At 39.0% G+C, this 24319-nt stretch overlaps 1 protein-coding gene across 5 annotated transcripts in view; it reads right to left on the reverse strand.

Annotated features, from left to right (window-relative positions):
- The window catches only part of WDR7 (WD repeat domain 7), a 351772-nt gene that overhangs the window by 265377 nt on the left and 62076 nt on the right, over positions 1-24319 (reverse strand). For all 5 annotated transcript variants that reach the window (XR_004001091.1, XM_030568068.1, XM_030568066.1 and 2 more), the window contains exons 13-14: positions 19496-19691; positions 13802-14016 (exon numbers count right to left, since the gene is read on the reverse strand). Coding sequence is in view for 4 of the 5 variants with exons in the window: in XM_030568068.1 (XP_030423928.1) it covers positions 13802-14016; positions 19496-19691 (411 nt within the window). In the remaining variant the exon portion in view is untranslated. The remainder of the gene's footprint in view (positions 1-13801; positions 14017-19495; positions 19692-24319) is intronic.

A 24319-nucleotide genomic window follows, 5' to 3' on the forward strand; every position in this document is an offset into this window, starting at 1 on the left:
TGCCTGAGTTATTGAAGTCTTCAAATTGTGGTTTGAAGACCTCAAGCTGCAGAGAATCAATCCACCAGCAAGTGACCCAGGCCCCACACTGCAGAGGAAGGCAAAAAACCTCCAGGGCCTCTGCCAATCTGCCCAGAGGAAAATTCCTTCCCAACCCCAAATATGGCGATCAGCTAAACCCTGAGCATGTGGGCAAGACTCACCAGCCAGCATTCAAGAAAGAATTCTCTGCAGTAACTCAGATCCCATCCCATATAACATCCCATCACAGACCACTGGGCATACTTACCTGCTGATAATCAAAGATCAGTTGCCAAAATTAAGCTATCCCATCATACCATCCCTTCCATAAACTTATCAAGCTTAGTCTTAAAGCCAGATATGTCTTTTGCTCCCACTACTCCCTTTGGAAGACTGGTCCAGAACTTCACTCCTCTAATGGTTAGAAATCCTCGTCTAATTTCAAGTCTAAACTTCCTAGTGTCCAGTTTATACCCATTTGTTCTTGTGTCTACATTGGTACTAAGCTTAAATAATTCCTCTCCCTCCCTAATATTAATCCCTCTGATATATTTATAAAGAGCAAGCACATCCCCCCTCAACCTTCTTTTGGTTAGGCTAAACAAGCCAAGCTCTTTGAGTCTCCTTTCATAAAACAGGTTTTCCATTCCTAGGATCATCCTACATTACAAACTTCCGCCACCATAAGTTACTTCAGCATAAAGTTGCCGCAGTATGCTTGGCGCTTGTGTGTATGCATACTTGGGTCTCTGCATCCGCCCTGCAGTACTCAGCAAGAGTGCTTGTTTCAATGCACAGTGCAGTACATCATGGGTAGGTATCCAGTGTGCAACTTGGCACCATCCAGCACACTGACTTATGGGAAGTTTTGGCAATGCATGGTGGGGAAGAAATGAGTCATGCAGGAGTGACTTGGACAGAGGGGTCAGTTCACATCATGCAAGTTTCTCGTCCCCATAATGCCATCTCTGTACCATAATTTTTGTAAATCTCCTGAAGAACCCACAAGGGACTTACAAAGTCCTCCATCTCTGACAGAACGATGGAGCCTGCACAGCTCTGCACTATTGTCACAAGCGTTGCAAATACAGGATGCACAATCCTCTGGTATTTGCAGACCTGCAAGAAGAGCCTTGGGGAACATGACAATTTCCTGGAGGTCAGATTACTGTGGGACACAGCAAGACCCAATTAAAGACTGTTGATGGCATTCACAGCACTCCAAAACAGTGGAACACCACTTTTGGGCCTGAGAAATGAGCACCGACTGGTGGGATCGCATCACGCGCAGGTGTGTAATTATGAGCAGTGGCTGTAGAACTTTTGGATGCATAAGGCCATATTCCTGGATCGGTGTGCCAAGCTTACTCCAGCTCACTCAGGGACACTTAATCAACATCAGCATTCACTGGTCAGGGAAGGTGCACGAGTCTCGGATCTTTAAGAACATTGGACTGTTCAGAAAGCTACAAGCAGAGGCTTTCTTTCCCACCTGGCAGAATACTATTGGTGATATTGAAATGCCAATAGTGATCTTATGCCTATGCCTTACTACCCTAGTCATGACACCATACACTGGTCACCTTCACAGCACCAGGAGAGATTCAGCTACCGGCTCAATAGGTGCAGCAAGACAATTGAGTACGCTTTTGGTATACTGAAGAGGCGCTGACACAGTTTACTCACAAGATTGGATCTCAGTGAGAAAAATATGGTTTAGCTGCCTGCAGCAGCTTGCATATTTGTGAAGTACAGGGGGAAAAGTATCCATTACAGTGGAAGGGAGAGCTGGAACTGCTGTCGGCTGTATTTGAACAGCCAGATACAAGGGCTATCAGAAGAGCTCAATGTGGAGCTATACGGTTCAGGGAGGCTTTGAAAGAGCTCTAACAGCAAGCCACAGTAACGCACTGTGCTCAGCCCGGTCCTGCAGTTTGGAACTGTTAGGAGCTTTGCGGTGCTTGGTGCACATCTATGGAATGTAACAGACAATGCACCCTATTAACTTTGTGGCGCTTGCTGTACATTTATGATCATTACATTGTCAGGGATTCTATGAGCTCTGTAAAAGTGTACAATCTCAAATAAGTGGGTGCTTTCAATGCCACCAGCCAGTTTGCAACATTCGTTGCGACTTAATAAAGATGAATTATTTTCCAAACAACAGAGTTTTGCTATGTAATAAAATACTTCAAAAATTTTCTGTGCAAGTTAAAAGCAAATATATTAAAACCTTAACAAATTTATGTGCAACCCTTTTGGGGTTTAGCGAGGGTGGCTCCTTTAAATCTTTGCCCTGAGGGGGGAGTATGAAGGGAGGAAGAGCAACAGGATGTGTGTCTGGAGCGCCACGCAGAACTACAGCAAGCAGCTCCTCACTTAGTGAAGCAGCCGAGACCCTGCCCAAAGTCTGGAGCAGCTGACCAGCAACACCCCAGGACACGAGGAGCACTGTGCCAAGGAGAAATCACCTGAGAAGGACAAACCAGAGCTGCCCAGAACTGTATGAGGCAGTGAGTACTGGGGTTTGTGACCTTGCATTGGCAGTCAGAAGGGAGGTTGTAGCTAGCTAAGTGGGTTTGCAGAAAGCGGCAGAAGAGGGCACAAGAGGGGTTTGTTGGGGAAAGTTTAGTGGTGCCAAAGACAACCAGGAACACCCAAGACTCACCACCAGACTGGAACTTTGCCCAGGACTCCTGAACTCTGAATGCAAACGCATGGCTTGGTGTTTTCCCTTTCAGACAGTGATACCACTGGGCCTGCGGGGCCTTGTGTTGAATGTAACACTGTTACCGCTCCCCATGTCTTTCCCCTGTTGTTTTTCTCCGTTCATCCCCCTGTGAATAAAGATTTCACTTTCCTAGCTTCATTGTACTATTTCAGCGCCTGTGTGTGTTCATTTTGGCGGTGTTTTATCAGGTGCTGTGGGGTGGACGAGACTTCCCCTGCTGTGTTCCTACAAACACCTTTTTTTGGCTGGGACTGCCTGCAGAGCAGACTCCATCTTGGCAACGAGGATGCTAAAGTTACATATAGAACAGGGCTTAAAAGACGGGGAAGGAATATTCATGTCCATTTTAGCTACACATTGCATCAACCAGGGCTTCAACAGATCAGTGTATGTGAAGCTGTGTTTGTCCTTAATGTCCCTCGATGTGGAGTGACAGGGGCAGGAATGTGCGCCCTGATGCCATATGGAACATTGAGGGAAGTATACGGAATGTTGCCATTCTCCATGGACTTCAAAGGGAGGCAAGCCCATAAGTGTTGAAACTGTAGATCCAGAATTGTCTGCAGCATCAGCATTTGCTGCCAGAGAAGCCCCATTATGTCCTGGTGCATCTTCCTCTCTGACTCCTTGGCCTTTCTCCTGTTCGCTCTTTCCTTCACCATACAGTCTGCAACATTCATGATCCACCATGCCCTCTGTTGATGGTCTGATGCTGCATTGGCTTGCAGGATCTCGCTGAATATGTTACCCCTAGTCCTCTTCTTTCTCCTCCTTATCTGGCTCAAGCAATCCATTGGTATGGAGGGGGAACCCCTCAAGGCCACAATGGCAGCTGCTACATATAACACACAGGTACCATTGTCAGTACATTGTCACAAGAAAGCAAAAGTTAAGATTCAGAATTCCCTTCCCTTGCTTACTTAAAGTTTTAAATAATACAGGCTTACTGACACTTCTGCTTCAGAGTGCCTGTGGACATTGCCTCTCAAAGCACCAGCCATTTTTCGTATGGCCCTCCAGGGGGTGAGGGAAATGAGAAGAGAACTGCTCAGTTGAGTATGAGTATTGGGCAAGGACACTGAATACTGGCACCATTTTCATGGGTGTTGATTTTAGCTAATCTCACTCTGGATGGTAGCAAAGGCAGAGAGAGCACAGCTGCTGCTGGGGTTCCAAAGCCACCCCCAGCCAGCATGCTGCTAACCTGTTTACTGCAATGGTGCCTGCTGAAGTTATCATCAACTGGCATAGGAAAGCGTCCAACTGCAGAGGAAGAAATAAGGCTGCTAGAAATCTTTGGAAGAGGATTCCAGAGAAAGCCATTATGGAAGCTTTGGTCTTAAACTTTTCCCTAATCATCTAAATTAATCATTCAGGATCTCTCTCCTATCTCCTGATATCAGTACCAGTACAGCAGAACCTCAGAGTTATGAACACCAGAAGTACAATCTGACCTCATTCTGAACTGGAATTATGCAATTAGGCAGCAGCAGAGACAAAACAAACAAACAAAAAAAAAGCAAATACAGTACAGTACTGTGTTAAACGTAAACTACTGAAAAAAATAAAGGGAAAGTTTAAACTAAGATTTGACAAGATAAAGAAACTGTTTCTGTGCTTGTTTCATTTAAATTAAGATGGCCAAAGGCAGCATTTTTTTTTTTTGCATAGTAAAGTTTCAAAGTTGTATTAAGTCAATGTTCCATTGTAGAACTTCTGAAAGAATAACCATGACATTTAGTTCAGAGATACAAACATTTCAGAGCTACGAACAACCTTACGAAATTCCCAAGGTGTTTGTATCTCTGAGGTTCTACTTTATGAACCATTACTATGTCTTCCTTAGCACTCATTAGAATGTTTTTATAAAAAGCCATATAAGATCAACCCGTATCTCAACCAGTAGGCAAGTCACTGAATGGTTCTCAGCACTATCACATAGGGCTTTGGAGCTGTGCTCCGGCTCCGCTCCAGCTCCTGGCAAAAACATGCAGCTCCACTGCTCCGGAGCTGCTCCGTGCTCCAGCTCCGGGTTCCGCTCCAAAGCCCTGCTATCACATGCTCATTTGTCAGTATTTCTAAGGACTGAATCCCCTAACATGCTACTTGGTCGACAACTTAAGTCTCCTGGAAAGAACTTCTCAATGCATTAAGCATGAATCAACCTCCTCTCCCTCTGCCAGAAGATGGGTCTCATCTGTCCCTCCACTCAACTTTGGTCTCTACTCATGACAGACTTCCTCACCTGGAGTACCATGACAGAGGTATGTCTGCTCCAGCAACTCTGTAAATAAATATATGTGCTGTCTTCCTCTACTCTTCCAGTTCATCAACTCTGACCTCAAGCTAAGGTTCCTGGACCTTCAGATGCATGAGCTGTTTGCATCAGGGACATACACATGCCACCTGGCTAGAAGGTGAATAGTCACACATGTAAATAATCTAACATTTGCTCTTACATAGAGTTTGGATTGCTTAAAAATGAACACTTCCATGGGCCTCTTAACAGGTGTTTGGCAAGGGAGAGGACCAGCTGAAAATACATTCCTAAGGACTGATTTTTAAATATGCAGAACCTACTTACAGCACGTTATAGTGTGCATGGAGCCTCTCCATCAAACCGAAACTCAGATCAACTGAGTTAATCTTCAGTAGCATCTGCTGCTCTGCTAAATATTTTTTCCAACTTGTCCTTTTAGTTCAGCATCCCAGTTTAAATCCTTATTTCTTTTGCACCATAAAAATTAGACTCTCTTTCCAGCAGTCTCTTCACTTTGGACATGAAGACAATTATAAACAAGAACCTGTTCCCCTAATCCCTTTTTTCCTGTTACATTTTAGTACATAACTCAACCATCAGCAGCAGCACTGACTGAACACCCAGATGGCCTAAGACAGTCAGAAAAAAAACAATGAACAGCCAAGTTCTGTGTTACAGGGGCAGAGAATCAAGAAGTTCCATTTATTTAATAAATTAGCCATGAAAAACATATCACAGGAAATGAGAGTGTGGAAGGAAATTACTCAATTTCTCAGTATCGATGAGAAGAAGAAACCATTTTTAAACATGTTATTTTTTTTAATGGTATAATAGAAGAGGAAGGGGGGGATCTGATTTACAACGCATTAATTACTCTTATGCCTTATGTACTATAAAGTCTAATAATTTATCAGAATACAGAGTACAGAACTATATTTATTTATACAAGACATTTTGTTTATGGCAGGAGGGAGGACAATATAGTGAAAGTTAGAGATAACATAGAAGAAATATTTTAGCTATAAAATCTCTACACATACATTGCTACCAATGCATCTCTCATATATGCTACCCAATATGGTTGAAAGATAGATATGCAGTGATTAACAACATCTTAATTAGATTTGGAAAATTTGTTCATTAAAAATGGACTCATCTAGAGCACAGTTTTGAAATCATACTTGTGCAGCTGTAATATTTAAGAGTCCAACCCCACTTGCATGCAAACAGACACATTTGAGTTCAATGGGATCACATAAATAAACTTAAGCACATGGTTAGTATTTGTCAAATGCATCATGGTATGCTAAAGGATATACTGTATAAATATTAATGAAATGTTTTTGAACACAGAATATGTAAAAAAAAGAAAAAAACATGGCTCTAAAACGGGAATGGATCGCTGATGCCCTCTGCTGTCCTATTGTTGTCGATACTAAAATACTAGTAAGCATTAATTCCAGAATCAAATCATTTCTGAGAATTCACTTCAAAAACTTAAAGTAGGCTAATTTAATTACCTTATACTCCAATTTTACAGGTTACTGTTAGGTAAGATAATGTAATTATTATTAGTGCTCACATATGAGCTATCAGCAATAATTAAAGAATATATTAAGCAAAAACTGAAGCAGATATTCTTTCCTTTAATATGCAATTTCAAGGATTTTCCAATTTGCCACCATCAGAATTTAGCCTCTGTTACATTTTAATTTTCTTCATTATAGGCAATAGCTTGAGCAAGTGACTTTCCCATCCATTCTATGACAAATTCATAAGCCCTTTGTAGGGGCAAAGCTTATCCCCTTCCTGTGTTTGACTCCAATAACAAACAAATACACATGAAACAAGTCCAGCCCAAACCTTTTCTTCAGGCTTTACCCCTAAAGTTCCTCCTTGAGAAGTTATTTAGCTACTCTCTAGAGTACCTCTGCCTCAGACCCAAGATATCTCTGTCACGGAGCCTAGTTTTGATGTTTGCTTTCTCCCTTTTTATTCCATCCAGCTAGAGTGTCTCTTCAACCTGATATTGCTGGCAAATATTTCAGGGTGGCCAGCTTCAGCCCAGCAAGATCAAATCAGGAAGAGGTTGAGGAGTTGTATGGGCTTTGTGTACCCTACTATAGATATGTAAAACTAATTATTCTTCCAAAAGTTCAAATAATAAAAAGCAAAATATAGTGGAAAAAGTTTAAATTTAAATAATGGGGGGAGGGGAATCTAACATCACACAAGGTCAATGCTCATGACTAAATATGGGGCATTTAATCAAGAACACATGTAACCTTACTATTATCCTCACTACAGTTTAATAAAACTTATACAAACATTTGCTTGGGATATATATGTTTTATGCTATTTGCCCTCAAATGCTGAAATGACTGTTTAAAAACAGCCAATTTCAAAATATTAGCCACTAATTGGCATACAAACCAACTCAGAAAAATAGCTCTCTAAATAGATTTCTCTTGTTGATAATAGTATTAAAATCAAAATACAAAATTAAAAAGAGAATTCAAAAACATATAAATGCTTCCAGCTTATGCAATAATTTTAATCTGAAACTTAAAGAGCAAAAACTGATCATCATATATTGACACTAAATTCCTTTGTTTTTTCCTTAAACGGTTACGTTATTTGCCTATTTCTTTGGCAGTGCGGGGGGTTTACAGTCTCCATAGACTAGACTAATGTATAAACTCACCCTGCAGCATTGATAATGTAACATCTGTACAATTTACTTAAACTTCACTCTAAAATCTAAATCTTCACTGAAAGCTCCAGTTGGCATGGTTGTCATTCAAGCATCTATTTATTACTCTCATTGATAAATAGCCCATTATTATACTATCTGGGTAATATTTACATAAACTATAAATGTTTTATTTCTAAATGCACACACAAATGCATACAATTGATCAACATGCGCCTTACTAATGGTTAATGAAATTATTTTAATGAGTAACTGTAGTTTTATTTTCTTTACTGAACATATGTAAACAGAGAAAAAAAGTGTTGTTAAAACGTTTTAAATAGAAAAAGCAAATCCATTAAACTGTTCTTGTGTTAGATTTCATTAAAATCTTTCTCCCTTATTAGTTTCAGCAATGAGATTATTCAGCTACACATATATCCCCTCCTCCTTCTTCTGTAAGCCTCATAAATATATTTTATTAACGATATTTCCTGGTTTCCCACAATGCACCATTATAAAATCCAACTTCATCCACATCATAATGGAGGAATTTTTCAGGCAAGTCAATCTACTACAACTGACATGAAAAAATATGGATCGATGCTTCTGTGCTGCAACTTTAGTGTGTATGTGTGTGTGTGCGCGCTCACACACACACACACACACACACACACACACACACACACACACACACACACACACAGAGTAAGACTTCTTTATATTGGCTAAAGATCATACGGTAAGCTCTGACCCAGTTCCAACATTACCAATCATTGAAAGGGACACAGCTGATACAATATATTTGGATTTTAGTATTAATAATCTGGATTTTGTATTGTTTCACAAAATCATCTTATTTAAAAAAAGTTCAACTCAACTTGGAAAACAGAATGGTAAACCATAAACAAATAGTGATAAATACCAATATCAAATTGGAGATCAATATCTAGAGGAGTAGCAGAGGGATCAGTGTTGGCTTGGCATTATTAAGCATCTTTATTACCTATCTGGGACAGAAAGTAAACAGTATCTTCACTAAATACCTTTGTGCTTGCTAAGTCTAAAGAAAAAAAGAATAAATCATGATGGTGGGAATTGTGATGAATGAAAGATATTGAAAAGGATATTAAAACTTTTTTAAAACATTTAAAATGATTAAGAGACACAAGAAAAGGAAATCCACTACCATTGTGCAAGCTGTCATGAAATGGGAATTCTCTGTAATATTTTTTATGAATGATACGCATGGTAGCAACTTACTTGAGTGGGAGCAAAAAGATGCTCTGAGGGAAGAATGGTAGACATGAGGTGTTTATGTTACCATCTGGGGTGGTATGACTGGATTGGTAAAGTTCTAGCTGAAACTGACTCGTATCAATGGAGGATCCAGAAAGACAATGGGAACACTGAACAACTGACAAGGGGAAACTCCAGCAGGCAGAACATTTAAACTCAGCAGGAGTCTGCTGGAGGAGGACAATGGACTAAGAGGTGACAGGAGGCTAGGAGAGACATAGGAGCTTATAGACAAAGGGACAGAAAAAGAGACAGGAACAAAAGTAGTTCCTTCAGCAGCATGGCTCAAGGGAGTCCTGGCTTGGCCAGTAAGACTACATCTTAATCTTTGCTTCTCTGTGCTAACCTAAGGACTTCCTTATGCTGTGTTCCAGTGACCAATAAACCTACACTGTTTTCAGAAAGGCCATCTGGCATCATTGCGAATACTTGCTATGCCGTACTGATCACTAAAGAAGGCAAACAGTCTCTGAACAAGAGTCTCTCAGTTGGACTTCCTGGGCAGAGCTCACAGTGTGAAACAGGCAAGATGGAGCCCAGAATCTCAGTCTTGGAGGCAGTATGGCAGCCTAAAGGAAGAGTGGGACTTCTCGGAGGTCTAAAGGGGTTCCTCCAAGTGCCTGTTTAAAAGTTGGGGCGTAGCACAAATCTTGTGGGTCCATGACACAAGCATACAGAAATATACACTGAGGCGTTTATATTTTTCTCTCCCACCATCAGTGTGATGTGAACCTGCAGTGTGAACATACATTCAGATGTATGTAAAAATATGAGTAGAAACTGATCATCCAGTTTGCAGACTTAATTATTCAGACAGAAGGCAAATTCTATGACAGAGTACAGCTGAGCTAGCTCATCCTGCTAGATGTAATGGTCATTACAGATTAGGTTCAGAGTAGGAATTTAAGTCTGCAGTAGAATTTCTTAATATAAGAAAGGCTGACTCTCAAAAAGGCATCCGAGTGTCTCCTTCACAAGGCATTCTCCAAAATTCAAAGGACAGGCTTGAAACGAGCAAGAAACCATGTTATATATTGTAAAATAACGATAGTTTGAATTGGTGCATGTAATTGTACATAAATCTCAGTTTATTCATCTTTTTATTCATTTAAAACTCACTTCTTATTTTTCCCCACTTAGTTTCTACAGTAGCCAAGCATGCTGCAGACTGCCAGCTCATTCGTTCAGAACACAGCTATTTGGTAACATCACATCAACCCTTCTCTCTCACTATGGCATTTTTTCTTAATTACTATTATACCGTGTTGCTAAAATTTCTTTTTTAACCTTGCTGTTTAAGTAAATCAATGACTTATACTCCAAAGTTAAATAAAATCTCACAACTGATCCCAGTAAGCTAGTTCCAGTGGGACTGATGGACTATTAGAGCAGTGCATGCTTGAAGTAGGGCAGTAGTAACTATTTCATGGCCCTAAAGGCTCTAAAATGTGTCTAATGAGGGTAACTAAGCTAAGAAGAAAATGCATATTTGATTATAATTGAAAATATGTTCCTTGAGCTCCACCCTGAAATGTTTTAACTGAAGCGTTTGAAACAGTCCTGTCACTAAAGGAAGGAGATATGGGGCTCCACCTCCCCAACTGTCTGCCAACGCTTCCCCTGCAGCACCAGAAACAGCTCTGATGTAAGCCAGCATCACTCCAGGCAGCCACTGTCCTATCCCTGCTCCAGTTGCTCAGTACTGCCCCCCATTCGCAGCTTGCTGCATCACAGGGGAGGAGGGAGAGAATAACTCTAGCTGCTTCAATGCTTTCTTCCCTGCTAGGCTGTGCGAGGCCAAAAAAGAGCAAAATAAGAGCTCAGCTGGCTCTACATAAGCCTACTAAATAGTTAAAACTATTGATTATAGCCTCTTGACCTTTCTGAAATAATACATTCAGCCCACAGGCTGAACAGGTTAAACACCGCTAGAGAAAGGGATCACTCAGACTAAGAGCCAGTGTTATCCAGTAAGCCCACGTCCAGACTACCCCGCCGTATCGGCGGGTTAAAATCGATTGCTCGGGGATCGATATATCGCGTCTAGTCTAGACACGATATATCGATCCCTGAGCGTACTTACATCGATTCCGGAACTCCATCAACCCGAACGGAGTTCCAGAATTGACACGGAGAGCCGCGGACATCGATCCCGCGCCGTCTGGACGGGTGAGTAATTCGATCTTAGATATTCGACTTCAGCTATGTTATTCACGTAGCTGAAATTGCGTATCTAAGATCGATTTTCCTCCCCTAGTCTGGACGAGGCCTAAGTCTGGATGCTGCATGATATAAAAGGAAAAATTAAGCAAGGTCAACTAACTGGTTCCTTTTACACTCCCTGTTCCCTGCTACAACTAGTGAGGGGAAGTGTATCCACCAACTGAGGGTAGGTCAGCAATCAAGTGGACATAATGGTCGTGCAACAGAGTTGCGTGTAGATCACTTGTAGCACCACTTGGACTCTGTAGAGGAGTTTTGACTCCAGAGTCTACTGGGAGGTCTTGTTGCCACTTTCCTCCTTCCCTTACTTACATGTTAAAAGCCAGGGAGGGGGCAAAAGGGGCTTTCAAGAGAACATGCATTCAGCAGACTCACTATCAATTTCACTGGCTCATGTAGCCAGTGGCTTCTTCAGGAGATCAGGTTTATAAGTGGTTACTTAAAAAAAAAAAAAAAAAAAGGAGGCGGGGGGATTTTTGGTAGGACCATCCAGGATCCCAGAAAAGGCTCTGGATGTTGGAAGGGGTATTCCCAATTTTCAAGGTCATATGATAAGCTTATATTAGGACAATGGAGTAAAGATGTAGAGGGATATCAGGAAACAGCCACCTGAAAACATCGGGGTTTTCTCCACTGTGTGTGTGCACGTTTATGTATGTTCCTGTGTATGTGTCTGTATCTATAAAAACATGTACCTCCACCCCACGATACAGGGGTTTAAAAACTTGACAAAATAAACTAGACTTGCATCCTACCATAAACGATAGGCATTGACATGTTTTCCAGTCAAAATCCATAAAGATTGCATCTACTTTTAAAAAAACTGAATGGGACTCTAATAGTTTGACATTGGACGAAATCTGGGGCCCTAATGATCTTACTGTATCTGATGCAACTATTTAGAGATGCCATTTCATTTTATGTTCTATCATGATTTCTGTTGAAACCAATTGTTACTTGTGTTTATTATATCGAACTGAGAGGAAGTTTCACGTTTTCAGAACTCCATATTTTTATCGCAGCACTCTAAATTTCTCTTAAAACTATCAGCGCTGTATGTGTACTCAGACTTCCAAAGGGAGTTAAAACTGTTTTGAAATTAAAAAACACTGTACCACTAAAGATTCGCACCCACCTAGGTTCAATAAAGTCTGTGTTGAAAGCGAGAGCATGCCTGATGTGTACGTGTTCTCCTGTACTGCAAAGAAAATGTGATTGATTTTTCAAAGCACAGTCTATGTGAGCATCACAATTAAGACAATTACAATAATTCAAATAGTGTAATCTGAAGTAAAAAAAAAAAAAAAAGCAAAAATATATAAAATAAAAGTACACTGGATTTTGGTGCTCTGAATTTTCAAAGATTTATCGTCATCATTAAATACATCACAGTAGTAAATTACCATATCCGTAACATTAAATATTCTGGATTTAAGTTTCCTAACAAAAACACTGAAGGTAAAAGAACAAATGCTTCATCTGCCACACTTTGTGCACATTCCCCAACAGAGAAAAATATATTAAGCAACCCTCCACTTTAATCTTTCAGTTATTTTTCTGAACCTCTCTTGCCAGAGTCCGGAAACTGAAGTCATCAAGAAGGTGTCTCTTTGCTAAGATTTCTCTCAAAGAGACCCGTAATCTCTACACTGAAGAGTGGTGAAAGAAATCCCTAATGAGTGGAGAGTGGCAAGAGAAATCCCCAATGATTCTGTCAGCATACATTTTTCATAACGTGATTATCCCCCAGCAGCCTTTAGCTTCTTAGATTCCTTCTCCCTCCAGCCCCCTTCTATAATTGTTTTCCTTGTAGACTAGGCAACAATTATCATTGCTGCAGGCTGAATATGTTCACAAGCTATACATAAATACTAGTTTCATATCAGGGGCTTTTATCACTAATTGCACTATAAAATGTGCTATTAAAACTGAGATAAACAAGATTGTAAAAAAAATAATAATCATCACATAATGGGCCATGACCACTTAAAAGAAGTGTTTCATAAACGTCACAGTAAAACTTATTTTTCAAAATTTTAGTCATAATATATCTTTTCCCTCCCTGCTCTCTTTTCAGATGGGATAGGGAAATGGTTCTGAATTTAAATATGTACTATTATATATAAATTAACTTCAAAAGAGAATGCATTTCTATCAAATCTGTTCTTGGTGCACTCAACTGTTAATGCATCTTAACAGATATTCTGAGATTTACAAATCAGTTACAGTGTTGACATCTATTGAGCACTGCACGGTATCTAATAAAACGGACAAAAGAATTATAATAAGTTTCAATCTATGTTATAAAATATAAATTTCACTAGTTACCTTTATGTTAGAAGCTACAGAAAGTTCTAATCAATTTCAATTCATTTTAATAGCCTCAAAGAACATTTCTTTTTTGGGCCTGACCTAAAGCCAACTGAATTGAATGAGAGTCTTTCCATTTACTTTAAAGGCTGTTGGATTGAGTCCTTTGAGATTAAAATTATTAAGATTTTCTATATAGGTTCAGTTATGGCAAACAAAACAAACACGTTCCAGCTATTGCATTAAAAACAAACAAAAACCTTACTTTGTCAGATGCTTCCGAAGCCAGAAGATTAGTAGCAAGAGTCTGTAGTTTCTGATGGGCCACGTTTTTTAGAGCAGCAAGGCTACGTCTAGTCATAGCCTGTTTTAGATTGACGGCTGGGTGACTAAGGGAATCTACTGCAGCTGGAACTGCTTCATCACAAGCATTCAAGATCTCGACTGCTGTTATCCCCATCACACAACGATCCAGTGCACCTTGAAACATAAAATATATATAATTGGAGATATACCAATCTCTGAGAACTGAAAGGGACCTTGAAAGGTCATTGAGTCCAGCCCCCTGCCTTCACTAGCAGGACCAATTTTTGCTCCAGATCCCTAAATAGCCCCCTCAAGGATTGAACTCACAACCCTGGGTTTAGCAGGCCAATGCTCAAACCACTGAGCTATCCCTCCTCCCCAAAACATAAGGTGAATAATGAAATGCATTATTTTAGTACAGACAATCCAAAAATGTCAAAAGCATATGTTAAGCAGTCTCTTATTCTGCAGTATTTTCTGTAATGCCTAAGACTACCACTTATTATTTATGTTACTAATGTGCTTAGGAGCCCTAGTCATGTAGCAGGACCCCAGTGTGTGAGGAGCCACACAAGAACATGGTCCCTGCCTTCATAGAGCTTACAATCTAAGTATAAGACAAGAGACAACAAATGGCTATAGAAAGATGAGGGAGTACCGGAAACCATGAGGCCATTAGTCATCACACTTGGCAGTGGTATCATCACAACAGCAACCAAACTAATATTCCCAATGTGGTGGGATTTTACTGCATTTCCTTGCAATTATAGGATGTAAAAATCACAACCACTACATTTGATTTTTATCGTAGGCAAAGTCAGTAGCAACATTTAGAGTTGCTTAACACTTTCCATTACCAGCCTGTTTCCAATTACTTTTAACTTTGTCAGACTTTACTTGTTGTGCTTAAGTTTTCCAGGCTCTCTCTCAGACTAGATTTTTTAGTTTAAGCAAAAACATCTCAGCCATTTCTGAGAAAGAGGTTAGTGAAAACAACAAACTTTTGTTAGTGTTCAAAGAAATCGATGAAAAATTCTGTTAAGAGCTGTAGTGCTTTCACGCTTTGAGACCGGAACTGGAAATACGACAGGCTGATAATCTCTCCTTTGCCCCAGTGCTAAATAATAAAACTCTGAAAACAGCCATTTTCAAATGCTCAGCAGAGCTTTTAAGAGGCTTGCTGCTGAAGTCTCTGATCATTCCACTGAGCATGCTCCACAGCCTCACAGAGCTCTAGCTCCAGACAGGGCACAGCAGCAGCAGCAGCTGCCGCTGCCATCTTACTATTTTATGGGCAGTAGTGCTGGCCTGGAAGCAAGGAAACCAGAAATTCTAATCTCAGCAACTTCACTTACCAGTATTAATAATTCTGTGCATTTCACTGAATTTATTACTGACAAGTCCTTAACACTAACTTGTGAAGGAGGCAAGTATCCCACAGTATTTTGCTGATCAGATAACTGAGGGTGCACTAGATGCATTCTGGCAATAGATGTCTGAGTCTACTATATTAGAAACGAGTCTTATTCATTCTAAAAAGCAGTGCCCCTGTGAATGTGGGAGTAAGACACAGGTTCTCATTTTGTGGTTTGCACCTCCTGCAGGGGTGGAGAGATTCCAATAGATTTTTTAGAGGCTCATCAACAGGTTTTGAACCCAGGACCTTTCAATCCAGAGCACAAGTTCTACCACTTGAGATAAAGGAGTACTAATAGCAGAAGCAGCGTGTTATCCTCTGTATAGGCTAGCCACTAGAAGGGAGCACAACATATGCTAGCCAGTGGTTTACACGTATATTAGCTAGATCACAATGGAATGTTGGATGCCTGGTTTGTTAGGTTCTACTATGAGCTCTGGAGATCAGTAGTATCTAGTTATTACTTGATAATACAGCTGTGTACACAGATTTGGCACAATCATTTTAAAAAACAAAGTTATGTGCTCAAAAGTTAATAAGTGCCAGAATCAAGGTTGCTTGAGCTCAGCTCCTTGTGAGTATGAATGATAATACCGTCTTGCCCAACATCACATAGGAAGTCTGGCAGAGCTCTATCCCCAGCTCCCTTGGGTTGCAATCCAGTGTCTCACAAGGATCTGAATTAATGTTTCCCAAGCAACTTTAATCCTGGCATTTTCTAATTTTTGAGCACTTGTGTTTGCAATCTTTAGTTTCATTCAACAGGATGTAATCTCATATATGTGCATATAGGTGTGTCCACACACACACCCTCAGTGAAAACTATACTTCAAGATGTTTCAATGGAAGATGCTGGGTACTCAGAGTTTTTGAAAAAAATATCATGTCACTTTATCCACATCTCTAGCTTTAGCCATCCATTTTTGAATATGTCGGCCACTATGTCTTCTCTAGAAAGTTTCTGGTACTTGCATTCTTTCTGGGCCAGTACCATAATAAGATGCTGCCATATAAGTACCTAAAGACTTTATATTTGAAATTTTTAAAGGCAAAGTTTTTTTAAAGAATATAAAAACATAATGGAATATGCCCTTTATGTCATGACTTGTCCTTTTGAGGACAATGCTGGTACATTATTCTCTTTTGAGAGAATAATGTACCAGCAGCCTGTCAAAGTACAAAGGGTAAAAAAGTCTTTAACCACAGTGGTGGGACTAGATTAAAAAAGTGACTTCAAAACTGGAGCTTTGAAATATTTATTAGGACCAATAGTACATTTCATTTTTTTTAAAGACATTTAAGATGTTCTTTGAAGTCTTTTTCAGATTTGACATTACAAGGAGTCCCAATTTATAGGAAAAACGTTTCCAGTTCTTTTCCCCAGTACCTTCCTAGTGATACATTCAAGCTGATCTCACAGGATATTAATTTCATCCAGTTACTCCTATACTGAACTTAGAATATTGGAACAACGGGTGCTGGGATATTTGCACAGTAGAACATTGTTTATGAGAGAAATGGTTGACTGGTATATGGTCTGGTATATGACTGATCTTTTAGCCACTTTTTTTCCTGTCTTTTGACAGTGGCCAATGGCAGGTGCTTCAGAGGGAATGAACAGAACAGGTAATCATCAAGTGACCCATCCCATCACCCATTCCCAGTTTCTGGTAAACAGAAGCCAGGGACACTTCAAAGCATGGTTTTGCATCCCTGCCTATCCTGGCTAATAGCCATTGACTAATAAGTTGGGACTATGAGTGATAATTAAACGTTTTTGGTTTGGGTTTTTATTTTATTTTATTTTTTTGCGCAGATGGAAATGCTATGGCAGGGGTAGGCAACCTATGGCACGGGTGCCAAAGGCAGCACGTGAGCTGATTTTCAGTGGCACTCACAGTGCCTATGTCCTGGCCACCTGTCCGGGGGGGGCCTCTGCATTTTAAGTTAATTTTAAATGAAGCTTCTTAAACATTTTAAAAACCTTATTTACTTTATATACAACAATAGTTTAGTTACATATTACAGACTTATGGAAAGAGACCTTCTAAAAACCTTAAAATGTATTATTGGCACACGAAACCTTAAATTAGAGTGAATAAATGAAGACTCGGCACAGCACTTCTGAAAGGCTGCCGAACCCTGTGTTATGGTATCCCTGCCAAATTCCAATTTGGGCAATTACATACCTACAATAAGATCACTGAAAAAATTGCTTGCCTACAATAAGACCACTGAAAAAATCATGCCCCAGTTCTAGATAAAATAAGTTAACAAAGCATCTTAAGTAAAAAAAAAAAAAAAAAACCTATTTCTCCCTAGCTCAATAATCTCAATTAATAGAAATATAAGTGCTCTTCATATTAAACCACATCCTACTGTGGAAACACTTTTGGTAGCAGGAATATTACATGTATCAGTTCAGTTAATGATGTTTGAGAAGCTTATTAATGTCTTACGTAACTCCTGTTACACCAGGATTTAAACTGTGGGTGAGAGCCCAGGCACTGAAAAGGTCACACAGGATTGAAGTAAAACAAGAAGCCATGACCTCTCCTATGCCAAGGTGGCCACAGAGCTCAGCACAATCACATAAGTCCGTGTAAGTTGCCAGGAAAAACCATGAGCATAGTACCCAGACAACTGTGCTTATTCACTTCCTCCTTGCAGCAACCCCCTCACATGAAGCTCATTTGCACCCCCTCACAGTGAGATTTAAAACTGCTCCTTTCCCTAGTGGAAACAGTGATGGAGGTCAGGGCAGTATAAAATTTGCCTCCATCTCAGTAAGCAAAGCTTTGCTGGTACACAAAGGCATAATTCACATTGTTACACTGAACAGTACGTGAAATCATCAACATAACCCAATAGATGTTATTTCCTACTTCAGACTGTGAAGTAATGATAAATAGATGGCACAGCTGTAGGACCTCCTCCTGCTTCTACCTAGTGTATTGAGAGAAAAGCAACAAAACTAACTAGCTACAACATCAGATATGAAGAAAGATCTGCCTTGAAGAGAAGTTCACAGACTGTCAAAGACGAAAAAAGCCTTGCACAATTTGCCTCATTCATCTGCTAGGTTGGATGAACCTGGTTCCATGCAGACATTTTCCTCTTATTGTCCTGTCCTGTTATTGCTCCGATTATATTTCAAAAGACTTCATGATGTACTTTCCTTTTCCCCTTCAAGTACATTTCAAATTTTCCCCTGCAGTTCAGAAACCACCTCTTCTTTCCCTATCACGGAAAGATATGTTACTGTAATGTTTTCCCCCCACCCCCAACAATGTGATAAATCAGGTCACCCAGGCTAACTGTCTATTTGAAGATGTGCATATTACTGATTTACTACAGTGGTAGGTTTAACGAGAGGATGGCTTTCCACAGATTAACACCACGTCTTTTGATTTATTTCCTTTCTATATCTGTAACGCCTTAGAATATATAATTTTCTACATCATATCTATCACTTTTACACACTGTTGTCTGTTCTGTTATTTAAAACTCATTCTCATCCTCCTAAATGCTTCCAATTGAATTCAAAGATGCAATTTTGAGTATTAGCCATCTTTTACTTACTTACTTAGAACAGCTTATAGAGCACCTTTCATCATATGATCTTAAGGTACTTTACAAATCAACTACAGCACCCCCGTGAGTAAGTAAAAATTATTATTCCCCATTTTACAGACAAGGAAACTGAAGCACAGAGAGGTTAAGATACTTCCCAAGGATCACACAAGTCAATGGCAGATCTGGGAATAAAAATCCAGATTTTCTGACTCCAAGTCCTGTTGATTTAACCACTGCACTGTGCTTGCTCAGCAGTTACTTCAAGTTTATGGACAAATGTAAACAGACAGTTACTGAAGTCTCCATCAGTGTGTCCAGCAGTTGCCAGCCCAAGTGCATTGACTAGCTTTCCTAAAGATGAATAAGAAATTAAGTGAGGAAAAAATAACCACAGCTAACTGGATTTCCCCAAATCTAATCAAGAACTAATTATTGGTTTCAACTACTGGAATGTATGTAAGAGCTTGTGGCACCAAAGAATCCTAGGTATATAGAGAGGTATATTTCCCAAAAGTAACATGTGATAATGTACGTTTAGTGTCATGCCAATCTGTTTTACAGATGGAAAGCTAGACAAACCTTTTAGAACATATCCCAAAAAAGTAGAATTTAGCTCCAAATGAAGGGATATTTTGTTCAGTTTTTTGCACTTGACCTTACCAGTATCCATTTGCCAGACGTAAACAGATCCATCTACACATCCCACCACCAGGTAATCATCTGAAGGCCTCCACTTTATTACTTGAATGGGGAAAAGGTGACGAGATGCCAGCATAATGCATTTTTTCTCTCGCAAACTCAAAAGTCCTACTGAATGGTCACTGGCTACTGAGCAGATGCAGTGCTGGACTCTTGCCTGAAAAATAAAATGTGTCTTGATGATAATAAGATTACTTTACATTTCCATATCATTCTTCATCAGAGATCTAAGTAATAAACAAACTTCAATAATCTGTGAGTTTTATAATTACTACCATTACCCATTTTACAAATAAGACACAGAGGGTGAAATCCTAACCCCATCCATGCCCATAGCAAAATTCCCATTTGACTTTAACAGGCACAGGATTTCACGCAGAGAACTTAACTGATTTCCTAAAGATTGCACGTATTGAAGAGCTGGGAACAGAATTTAGGAAGTTACCTGTTAACCACTTAACAAACTTGCTTATCTAAGCAGGCTGTGAACAGGTGTTAGGGGATAATGGACATCATGCCTCTCCTATATTGCTTAAAGGTACAAGAGTGTCAGTAAATAAGTTTTTTGTGTGTTCAATTACGCAAACATAAAAAGAACCACAGCCAGTGGTAATAAAGAATAAGATTGGGTTTTTTTATGGAAAATCTTATTTTGACAATTCACCTAAACAGTAACTAATTGAAAGCTTCAGGAGCAATATATGCTTGTTTGATAGAAATTCCCCTTTGTCAGCTATGTGTTTTGACCTTTAAAAAATAGGAAATGGGAGATGCAGAGACCTTCATCCTATCCTTTCCTCTCCTACAGCAAAGTTGTGAATTAATAGATGTACTAAAAATACTGTTTTAGGCTCTGATTTTACAAATGGCTCTACTTAGGCTGACCCCCCAAGGAAGTCAGTGGAAAGCTACATTGGCACAGAGATTTATAAATGCGGAGCTCCCTTCTGGATGAGGGCTGTAGTGTCGTTCCTTGTATTGGCTCATGTTTCATGTTGTAATATAATAAAATGAAAACAAAGATTCTTCTGAGAGTAAATAATCCTTTATTTGTTTTGAAGGTGAACTATTTTGTCAAATGGCTGAATTGTTTTTAAAAGACTGCAAAACTGTTCAAAGAAATGCTTATTTCTTGTTCTCATTGCATTAATTTTGCAGCCTTTCAGAAAACATCTCAGTAAGTGTTTGGATGAGATGCACTTAAAAAAAATAAGTATTTAAACCTTATCTCGAAATTTTCTTTTAATAAGGAAAAATGTTAGATAACTTCAGTGATCACTTTTTAAGAACAAATGAATGTATATCAAGGTTTGAAAAATTCAGAGCCTCTTAATTAATGTTAGTTAAGTAACATCATTGGTTTTAGTAGTTTAGTGTAGTAGTTTTCAGATTGTGCCCTTATTACTAATCAATAAATCAACATATAGAGATACCATCAGAAATAATTCAAATAGAAAAGAATACCAGAAGCAAGACACTCCTGAACAAGTTTGTTTTTATGCCTTTAAATTCAAGCATCATTGCAAACTACATTTAATATTACATTTAATTTTGGGCAAGTATTTAATTTTTTTAAACGGTTACAAGTTGAATGGAGCCATAAACATTCAGTAACAATTAAAGTAAATGAGACAGACTCTACAAGTATTTACATCATTGTGTATTGTTTGCCACAACAGATACAGGCCCTGATTCAGAAAAGCACTTAAGCATGTATGTAAATTATTTTTCTGAATAGGGACTGAAACACATATATCTTGTACCCAAATAAATGTGTTATGTATGGCACATGTAAGTTAAGTTATTTTAGTATAATTTGTTGATATAATGTTCATTATTATTATCGTAATGTATGACTAACTTTTCTATATGCATGTAGAGCAATGGCTCCCAAACTTTTTACTAAGGTGACCCATAAACTGTATTTTTCCTTCTTTTGCAACCCCCATTATATTTATGCAAACTCCACTCCATCAACACAACCCTAATCCCAGAAGAGAGGAGGCCTGCAGGAAGTTTGGAGAATAAACCCACACCGAACTCATCCTGCAGTGGCAGTTCCTGTCCCGCAGGGCTAGGCCTGGCTCTCAGTCCGGGGGGCAGCTAAGCGAAACCTGAGTGGCACTGAGACCCTGTGCACCAGGTCACAATACCCAGAGCAGGGCCCAGCCCCACAGGACAGGAACCACCACTGTGGCGTGACTGTGGGGAGGCTCGCTCTCCAACTGCACCCCTATCTCTCCCCTGTACATTGTGCCGGGAGAAGTATATGCTTGCCTCCACCAGGGCCCAGGGATTAGTTAATACAGCCCTATATGTGATGACCCATCCAGAAACTTCCCACAACCCACTGGTATGTCTGGACTCACCATTTGAGAAGTACTGATCTAAAGAATGGCAGTAGGCATACAACAAATGAATTCTGAATTAGGTTGAAGTCATTTTACAACAGAGCTGAAGTTACTGTCATCAAATTATCAGCCCAACCAGTATAGGATCCCAAACCCCCATAATAATCATTACCTCCAGAAGTCCATTCCTTAACAAAATGTATGTTCTATTTACCAATGAATGCCTAATCCTGGCAGTAAATTACAGCACAGTCCGGTGAGTGCTGCATAAACATAATTTAGAATATACAGAATAAGCTAAATTCTTATCCCACCAAAGTATACATGAGTTTTGATATCAATGGGGTCAAGAACTTACCCTACGAATTCTTCAATATTTGTAGAGCACAACGCACAGTTCAAACTCTATAAAAATCACAATCCTTCTTTTATATCAATGGGAGTTACCTTCACGTACAGTGCACAGAACAGGCCCAGTGCTGAATAACAGAGCACCATAAGCCATCAGAATTATAGTAGTTATGCCATAAAAGCTTATGAGGATCATTCTTTCTGACGCCTCTCCAGTTTTAATCACAGTTAACTCACGTGGTTAACTCAAAAAAATGAATCATGATTAAAAAATTAATTGCGATTAATCGCACTTTTAATTGCACTGTTAAACAACAGAATACCAATTGAAATTTATTAAATATTTTTGGATGTTTTTCTACATTTTCAAATATTATGATTTCAATTACAACAGAGAATAAAAAGTGTACATTGCTCACTTTATATTATTTTTATTACAAATACTTGCACTTTAAAAAACAAAATCATAAACAAAAGATAGTATTTTTCAGTTCACCTCATACAAGTGCTGTAGTTCAATCTCTTTACTGTGAAAACACAACTTACAAATGTAGATTTTTTTGTTACATAACTACTCAAAAACAAAACAATGTAAAACCTCAGAGCCTACAAGTCCACTCAGTCCTACTTTTTGGTCAGCCAATCGCTAAGACAAACAAGTTTGTTTACATTTATGGGATATAATGCTGCCCACTTCTTATTTAAAACATCATCAGAAAATGAGAACAGACGTTCACATGGGACTTCTATAGCCAGCATTTCAAGGTATTTACATGCCAGGTATGCTAAACATTCATATGCCCCTTCATGCTTCGGCCACCATTCCAGAGGACATGCTTCCATGCTTATGACACTTCTTGATTATGCTTCAGCCATATATTTAATGTTATAATAGTCTCGGATGATGATTTGGCACATGTTCATTTTAAGAACACTGTCACTGCAGATTTCACAAAATGCAAAGAAGGTACCAATGTGAGATTTCTAAAGATAGCTACAGTAGTTGACCCAAGATTTAAGAATCTGAAGTGACTTCCAAAATCTGAGAGGGACGAGAATGCTTTCAGAAGTCTTAAAAGAGCAACACTCAGATGTGGAAACTACAAAGCCCAAACTACCAAAAAAGAAAATCAACCTTCCGCTGGTGGCATTTGACTCAGATGAGGAAAATAAACATGCATCGGACAGCTCTGCTTTGGATCGTTATCGAGCAGAACCTGTCATGAACATGTATGTATGTCATCTGGAATGGTGGATAAAGCATGAAGGAACATGTGAATCTTTAGTGCATCTGGCATGTAAATATCTTGCGACATGGCTACAACAGTACCATGTGAACGCCTGCTCTCACCTTCACGTGAAATTGTGAACAAGAAGCAGACAGCATTATCTCCTGCAAATATAAACAAATTTGTTTGTCTGACCAACTGGCTGAACAAGAAATAGGACTGACTGGACTTTTAGGCTCTACAGTTTTACATTGTTTTATTTTTGAATGCCATTATTTTTTGTACATAATTCTACATCTGTAAGTTCACCTTTCATGATAAAGAGATTGCACTACAGCACTTGTATTAGGTTAACTGAAAAATACTATTTTTTGTTTTGTTGTTTTTTACAGTATAAATATTTGTAATAAAAATAAATATAAAGTGAACACTGTGGACTTTGTATTCTGTGTTGTAATTGAAATCAATATATTTGAAAATGTAGAAAACATCCAAAAATATTTAAATAAATGGTTTTGTATTATTGTTTAACAGTGCAATTTATTGCATGATTAAACATGATTACTTTTTTTAATTGCTTGACTAACTACAATATTAGTCTCATCTAGTCTTATCTAACTTGTCCTTACATCTCCAGTAATGGTGGCTTGAACACCTCCATTAGCAACATCTGAAAGGACAAGGTACGGGACAATACAGGCCTTTTAAAAATGATGGCAATAAATTATTTATCAATTTACCACTCAATATACATAAACAGAAATAATGGGCCATACAGCAACTGAACTGTTCTGATCACTATTTTCTTTAGACCCTAAATGCTATTCATTACAAGCTTATTAAAAACGCAAAAG

This window comes from Gopherus evgoodei, chromosome 6 (assembly GCF_007399415.2).
Source record: "Gopherus evgoodei ecotype Sinaloan lineage chromosome 6, rGopEvg1_v1.p, whole genome shotgun sequence".
NCBI classification, from domain to species: domain Eukaryota; kingdom Metazoa; phylum Chordata; order Testudines; family Testudinidae; genus Gopherus; species Gopherus evgoodei.